At 41.2% G+C, this 8,568-nt stretch overlaps 1 protein-coding gene across 1 annotated transcript in view; it reads right to left on the reverse strand.

Annotated features, from left to right (window-relative positions):
* Positions 1 to 6,874, reverse strand: part of mast3b (microtubule associated serine/threonine kinase 3b) — a gene marked incomplete at its 3' end in the record, with an annotated part of 37,891 nt that extends 31,017 nt beyond the window's left edge. The window contains exons 1-2 of the mRNA XM_083887581.1: positions 6,740 to 6,874; positions 1,812 to 1,901 (exon numbers count right to left, since the gene is read on the reverse strand). Coding sequence (XP_083743707.1) covers positions 1,812 to 1,901; positions 6,740 to 6,786 — 137 coding nt within the window. The 5' untranslated portion in view covers positions 6,787 to 6,874. The remainder of the gene's footprint in view (positions 1 to 1,811; positions 1,902 to 6,739) is intronic.
* Between the last annotated feature and the right edge of the window lie 1,694 nt (positions 6,875 to 8,568).

Here is an 8,568-nt window from a genome sequence, read left to right on the forward strand (position 1 = left end):
ATTTAACTTTCAAAGTTTCAGTGTGACTTTTGAGTGAAGTACACTACTGTATCGAAGTACAGCATTTTTTTCTCTGACAAACCTCCTGCTCATTCTGATTATTTGTCATTTCAAACAAGTACTTCTCACTCTATAGAATTAATTTTCTGTAATTTCATCTTCTTGAATGTGATTTCTTTCTGTCCTCACTGGCATTTGAAGTAATAAAGCTGCTAATCTTTTAATGGATTGCATATCCTCGTTCTATGAAGGTCTAGTATAAAAATATGAGTGACATCTTATGGTGAGACTGCAAACTGCAGAGGACTCGCTCCACTCACTCATCTCTTTCTCTTTCGGCCTTTGCATAACAGAAAAGATGTCAACATTTTCCTAAAGTCTCTCTCCTCACTTCACTTCCTCTGCAGTTTCCTCCCTTTTGGTTGGTTTATGCCTCAGGCTTATGAGAGTAGAGCGATTCTTTTTCTCTCTTCAAAACATGAAATGCATGTCCCTTGCCCAAAGTACATGTAAAACGCATATTCTAAGGCTATAATAACCCATTTTCATTTTAAAATGATTATACACTAATACAAACACATTTATGGGTAGTGTATTAAATTTCTGTGGCTGATAAAATGAGGTTTGCATTGGTAGTTTCCATATTGTTTTCATGATTCCATACAGATCATATACATAAGCGCCATATGCTTAATATGGACCCTGCACCACTTTCTCAGCAGATCATTTCAATGGTAATTGTAAAAAAACGGAAACAATGTTGAAATCCAGAACCTCATGCCAGACAATAATCACGTCTGTGTTAGTGAAACAACAGGGTAGTGGAGGGTGGGTGGGTGGGTCGGTGGTGCCGTTTGTTGGAGCGATGCCAACAAACGTGCAATCTGCTGCACTGTGTGGCGTGATGAAAATACATGTGTTGTGTTCAGGTCTTCATGTGTGCATTTGCCAGTCAAAATTGTCTAATTTTTCCACAAAAGCAAATGGGTTTCATTGCTGCACGCCGACAGCCTCGCGCCGCTCACACATCCAGAAACATGCTGGATGTAGCCGCCTCTGTTTGCAGTGATGCCTTCCTCCACAGTTCCCAGCACCGTTGCCAGGCAACCAACATAGACTTGGAGACAACTAATAAATGATAGGTCTTTACTGGTGAAACAGAGGCATCTTCATAAAAACAACAACAACGACTCTGTTTCCTTCCCCCCCTTTCAGACCTATTCCATTTTTAATTTTGATTCAATAATCTGTAATTGGAAAGCCATTCATTTCCTCCAAAGGCAAAATATTTTTGAACACTCTAATATGTGAAATATGAAGCATGTATTTTTCTATGTATAAGGTTTCATTTAGTTTTCATGGAATAAACATGTAAAATGACTGCGTGTTAGGATTCAGACACTGAATCATAAACAGAATGGACCTATAGTGGTGAGATCGTTTGCTTCCAATATCAAGACATTGAGTCACATAAATGTAATCAATCAATTGTGAAAATTCTACAGCATTCATCATTTTCTTCTTTCTTCTTAATATCAAAAGAAATGGTAAACGTGAGACTGGATGAAAATAAACGTCAGTGCTCGTGTTCATGGTAATGAAGGGACTCGTCACAGTGCAACACAACGGCTCACTGATGTGTTTGTTCTGGACAACAATGGAGTTTCTTTGTCACGAAGGAATAAGCCTCGTCTACTCAGACAATACCTATTACGTGGATCAGCTGATTATTAGTTTTGAAGTGAATGGACTCATTTATACAAGATAATTTTAATGGCACTTAACATGTTAATGGGAAGTGTCTGACTTACCTCCACGGATGAAGGGTTTGTAATGGGCTGCAGGGGCTGCAGGGGCTGCATGGGCTCAGGAGGGTGGGGCTCTGGCAAGTGGGCGACAAACTGTAAGACAAAAAAAAAATTTTTTCACATGTATTAGTGCGATGACTCAGCACCACAGCGTGTCGCGTCTGTCATATAGTGAGCAGCAGTGCTTTTGCTGTGGATTGGAGGTCGATGCGTGCTTCTCACGAGCTGCTGATGGTGACAGACACTTGTCTGTTTGTAGATTGTTGATGATGATGATGATGCTGCTGCCTCTCTGGTGCCACTGTTTGTTACAAGGAGGATGGATGCAACCAAGGTTTCAGTCCATCACAGGGACACATCCATCCATCCATTATATACCGCTTTATCCTCCACATGAGGGTCACGGGGGGCGCTGTGCCTATCTCAGCTGACATAGGGCGATAGGTGGTGTACACCCCGGACCAATAGCCAGTCCATCACAGGGCCATATATAGAGACAAACAACCATTCACTCTGACGGTCAATTTTAGAGTGTCCAATTTACCTACTCCCCAGATGTCTTTGGACTGGAGAACCTGGAGAAAACCCACAAACACACACATGGAGAGAACATGGAAACTCAACAGCAAGGGCCTTTCTGCATGGAGTTTGCATGTTCTCCCCGTGTGTGTGTCTTCCCCGGTTTCTTCCACAGTCCAAAAGATTTGGAGATTTAGGCAAATTGGACACTCTAAATTGACCGTAGGTGCGAGTGGATGGTTGTTTGTCTCTCTGTGGCCCTATGTCAGCTGGGATTGGCACCAGTGACCCCCATGACCCTCATGTGGAGGATAAGGCAGTAGAAGATGGACAGAGTGATTTAGATGATATAGATGATTATTATACCAAGTTATAAAAAGTAAGGTTTGCTAAAAGCATTCATGGCTGGAGGCTATGCTAATGGCCTGAGAATTAATTCATAATTTGCATTGCTGTCAAAAATGAAGCAGACCAATAATGTGTTCACATGGATATATAGACATATTCCCTCTGGTAAAAACCCTGTTCAAACATGGGATTAAATTGTTTTTGTTTTGTTTTTATCAATGGGAATGGGGCATAACTGAACACAAATAAAATCTCTTGCGCTTTTACACCACAGGAAGTTAGCAGCTATATATGTCAACACACAGCACAGGAAGTTTCACTGTCCAGCACAAATTTTGCGAACATCACATCATTATTGCAACTTCCACGAGCAGCGTCAAGGTTCCTCTGTTAGACCACTTTCACTTTGGGTTGTTAAGCCATTATTTGCCAAAGGTTGTGAAGGTAAAGAAAATTACCAATCTGCACCATTTTTGGCATCTTTTCTTTGAGGTGTGTCGCACAGTGACTCCCACAGAGAGGATTCAAGGCCATTTGTGTGGAAGTAACACACACTTTTGTTCTGAGTTTTCACACAGCTTACAGAAATGCAAATATAAATGAAAACTGTCAAGACCCAATTTATGGACTGTATGGTAATTTCTGTGATACCTCATTGTGTGTTTTTATTTGACTTTAGTTTTTACAATTTGTATATAGCAATGGAATGTTTTATCACCATATCTGTGACACTTATGGTCTTAAACTAAACATTATCTACTATTTCACATCAAAATGCACAATTTGTACATCAAAAATATATATGCTCAGCCATGCTGAGGTCATTTCTCATTAAGCTGACCCAGTCCAGAAGCTGTTTTCTATTGATTTCCTCACTCATATGCTCTGTCTTGTGGGCACCATAGTGCTGCTATTATCTCTGCACTGTAGAGGCTTCTCAGTGCTAAACACAGAGCTAATGAATGTGTTGTCATAGTAATGCAGGGAGGGTGGTAATTGGAAAAAAAAATATTCATTGTGCAAAGACTCCTTATTCTGTAGTGTCACCTCATAATTACACAACAAATACAAGTCATCTCATTGAATTTAGTCCTGATCCTGATCTCTAAACCAAAGGTGTAGGTGCTGCCTGAGTAAGTTAGTGGTTGTGATTTCCATTTTTATAACTACAGACACACAGGCACTCCTGCTCAGAGAGAAGTAGAAGATCTCAGCTGGCGATGTCCACACTAAATTTCTGATTTGCTCAAATGCTGAGGTCATTCACTGACACCGAGTGCAGGAGCAGCTACAGCCTTACCATACAGCAAATTGGCAGCTGGATCATTTTGCAGCAAAAATAACATGTCAGCTGAAGTACATTACATTTTTGGTTCAAAATGATTGACTCAATGACAGATATTCTGTCATATTCATGTCCTTCACTGAGAAAACATCAGCAAACTTGCTTTAATTATTTATTTATTTGCTAGTAAGTATATATTTATGATATTAAGGCATTAGATTTGTTGTATTTAAATGCTGGCTTCACACATAACAGTGGTACAGCCAATATATTCACAAAATAAATGTTCAATTGGGGGCCGCAACCTCTGTTTATGTTGTCGTTTTAATGCTCTGGTCTATTGCACCACCCACCAGGTACTGCAGCACTTCAGTACATGGAGCATGTTGCTGCTATTCAACTGAAATCCTCACCAACCCTCTCAAAAACGTCTCAACCAGAGGAGAAGAAAAACGAGAGCACACAGTGGAGATGCATTATAGACAGATGAAAGCAGAGAGGATGTGAAGACGAGACAGATAATCTCCCGCACAGGGACGCAAGACAGTAAATGTCAGCTAACTCTCTCTCTTCCAAACACCTTGTTAAAGGCTATTGAATGGACATGTTTTTATGGGTCATTATTGTCACCTTGTATAGTCATGTGATAATTCTCCACTACTGCTCTCAAGCAGACACACGTTCACTTCAAATCGCCATCTGTTGCTGACACATTAAATTGGCGGGATACACCCCAGACAGGTTCATCACAGGGCCACAGATGCTGCTTTTCACTGCATGGTCCTGACACGCCTCGACTCGCCTCTGCGCGGCTCGACTCTACACACTTTTGGTTGGTTTTTCTATTTTGTTCACAGAATCGTGTAGTACTTCCTCCATGACTGGAGCATTGTGATGTGACACGCCACTCGCGATCGCCGGCTTTCAGCAGTGCTGTCGCTAAATACACCAGAATACTCTATTAAAGGTGCATTATGTAATAAATCTAAAGCAACTGGCCATAAAATCCTCCTAATATGTCACAGAGACTCAGGAATAATGTCCATATAACAAACTGAACTCACCAACAACAACAGTACAGCCAAAATATTCACATAAAAAAAATTCTTTTGCAGACTGCAAATCATGTTTATGTTTTGAAATCATGTTTTGGCATGTGGCGCCACCTACCACCGTCTACCAATCATTGCAGTCAGTAGAGTCTCAGCTCGCTTGGAACCTCAGCAGAACAGGTACTAAAAAAGTATCAGGTACTATCGCTAATGGAAAATCAAAATAACTGTGCCGTGCCGAGTCAAACCGCACAGGAACCATGTAGTGGAAAAGCACCGAAACAACCATTCACTCTCACACTCACGGTCAATTTAAAGTGTTCAATTTGCATAATCCCTAAATCTACATGTTTTTGAACTGTGGGAAGAAACTGGAACCCCAACTCAGAACCCCCCGGAACCCCCACCAGAAAGCTAAATATCACAGTTTTTTTGAGAGTGCAGACCAACGCATCCATCGGCAAATATCGCCCCTCCCTTGTCTGAAACCTCTTCTGCATCAGGAGAAGCAACAGTGCCTAAAAACAGAAAATGGAGTGTAAACAGTGCATTCTCTGCTCAGATGATCCACACTGGAGGCAGATCGAGGGATCAGACAATGGTGATGTGAGAAGGGAGCTCCTACGCCTTCAGCATGTAGTGGGCTGCAGGTATATGCTTCCCCCTCCCTTTCCACTAGAAAGGCGATATTCTCTCTCTCTAGGGGATGAGTGGGTGGATATAAGCCTGAAGCCATGTCCTTTGACAGGAATCACAGATTAGCATTCATGAGAATTAAAACAAACATATATACATATATATATATATATCTGCTCATCAAAAGTCTTAAAGGCATATGTGTGCCTTTTGTCTTGTGAGGCTGAGCATGTGATTCATGCTGGACTCAAAGAGTGTGATATCATATTAGCTGGTGAAAGACAAAACAACAGTGTTCACAGCATACATAATATGCATCTGAAACTATTTATTTTTTCTCAAATACATTTAAAAAAATAAAATAAAAAAGTAAAACAGGGAGTACAATTTCTTTCGGAAATTGACAACCCTGCTAGGTTATTTGACATGTCTCAAGCTTTAACTTTGAAGTGCTCATCTTGGCAAATTCTATTGCTATTTCACTTGTTTGGTTTCACGAGTTGAACCAGCCACAAACTGTGCAAACACAGCGACTGTTCAAGGCCAAAAAAAACGGACTGGATTCTTTACATTCGGTGGAGGGACTTGGTTTAAAGATTGATAGAAAGCAACACGGCCAATTTCACAATATTTCATAAGGTATGTATTTAGGGTATAATGAGAGACATTTAGCTTATTCCAACTTATTGTATTATTCTGTATATGTTGCTGTTGTAACACAAATAACTCCTCCCATGGACAATTAATGATATTCTATTCTGTTCTGTTGTTATGGCCTCTTCTCAAATACAACACAAGAAAATAAAAAGGTGTTGAACTACATGATATCAATCAAATGTCCTCAAACTGTGAGGAAACATGAGGGAATATTATTTACATGCCCACCATGACAGATGCGGTCTCAGTGCTTCAGTGGCATATAATGGAGGTAAAACAAAAACACAACAACAACAACAACAACATCATGATGACACATTTCACTCTCATTACAACTTTGAATGCATTCCAACATGATAGATCAGCAGCTCCCAGAAAATAAAGTTAGCAGTATTATTTCTAATGAATGTAATTAGGGAGAAAGCAGAACTTACTCCAGAGTCAGAGAGGGGATCTTCAGTTTGTCTCTCCTCGACTTCATTCTCGCTGAACACACGCACAGAGAGCCGGGGACGCTCTCGCTCACCACAGCGCGGCACCACTCGCTCTCACAGCCGGCTTCCAGCCACTCATCGCCGCGGTGGGTGACTAAAAATAACCCGTCAAACTGTGTATCGTATACCGGTGGCTTCAGCAGATTCCAGTGAGATTTTCCGTGCGGAGTAATCGGCTGCAACAAACCACACCATTTACATCGCCTCCACCAAGATAATAAGAATTAAAAAAAAAAAAAAAAAAAACACCCCCAAAACAAACGCTCCTCCGCAGCAGTTTCGTGCGTTCCGCTTGTCTTGGAACACACTCGTCTCCGACGCGCACCAGAGAGCGACTGCCTCAGAAGCTCGGGAGCAACGGGTCACCGCTAACCTCCATGTGACTGGTGGGGGAGCGAGGGAGGGGGGGAGGGAGGAAGAGGGCTAGTCCGTGGAGGAGGAGGGGGGCGGGGGCTTGGGTGGTGGTGGGTGACAGCCAGCAGAGGTGAGTTTGGGTGAGGAGTGAGGAGGAGGAGGGGGGGGTTATTGGCACTGGATCTACTGACATGTGAATAAACAGGTGTATTTGGCTAAATCACACCTAAACACCCGATGTTCTTCATCATCACACCTGTCCTTTTCACCATTGTGTGTGTGTGTGTGTGTGTGTGTGTGTGTGTGTGTGTGTGTACCAGTGAGACAAGATGAAGCAGCAGAGCTGAGAACAGACTGCTGCTGCTGCTGCTGCTGCTGGGGAATACCTTTACTGTACACCGTGACAGCTGCCGCACACCGAGTGTTATTCAGTGTGTGTGTGTGTGTGTGAGAGAGAGAGAGAGAGAGAGAGTGTGATTTAGTCAATGACAGTAACCATGTTATTTTCAACCTAGTTTTATTTATGAAGCAGATTTTTTTTTTTTTTTTTTTAAAGAAAAAAAAATCAATACAAAACGCCATAAAAGACATTTAGAAAGATTCCAAAATAAATATACTTTTCTCCTGAAAGCAGTTTTTCATTCAAAACAATACAGAGAAGAAAGAAAATGCAGATACACAGGTAACAATGATTGAAATAAACGACACCCACTACACTACTTGATAAATGAGAAATATTAGAACAATAGTCAAAACTTTTCTCCAAACCTGAGAAAGAATAAATACATCTTGTTCTCTAATAATGGAAGAAGGCACTCCTTTTATTCTGCTTCTCCACCTGCACCACTGTGTCTGAGGCTGATGTGGTGAAGTGGCTGTGATGCCCCCTGCTGGATGCACGAAAACACTAACACTTCATAGTGAGAGAAAATCATCTGAACTTTGACACAAACTGAGAAGAAGAGCCTTAACCCCTGGTGAAGTGCTGAAAATCCACAAAGACTGTAGATTAAAGTATGCTGAATAATTTACTTCAGATTACAGTCAAGTTAAAGGACCTGTGCGTGACATTTAGGAGGGTTTATTGGCAGAATTTGTACAATGTGTGTTTAAAGGTGCATTATGTAATAAATCTAAAGCAACTGGCCATAAAATCCTCCTAATATGTCACAGAGACTCAGGAATAATGTTCATATAACAAACTGAACATACCGCCGTCTACCAATCATTGCAGTCAGTAGAGTCTCAGTTGCCGAGCAACCACGGGTTGCCAGTTACATCAGAAAACGAAACCTGAAAGACCTCGAAATGAATGAAAAAACCCACATTCTTACATATGGCACCTTTAGTATTGTCATTTTTCTGTTTAAGTGTATATTTTGCATTTATCTCACATCTTTTTAGTATATTTCAAG

The sequence above is a fragment of the Microchirus variegatus genome, assembly GCF_963457635.1.
Source record: "Microchirus variegatus genome assembly, chromosome: 4".
Classification (NCBI taxonomy): Eukaryota; Metazoa; Chordata; class Actinopteri; order Pleuronectiformes; family Soleidae; genus Microchirus; species Microchirus variegatus.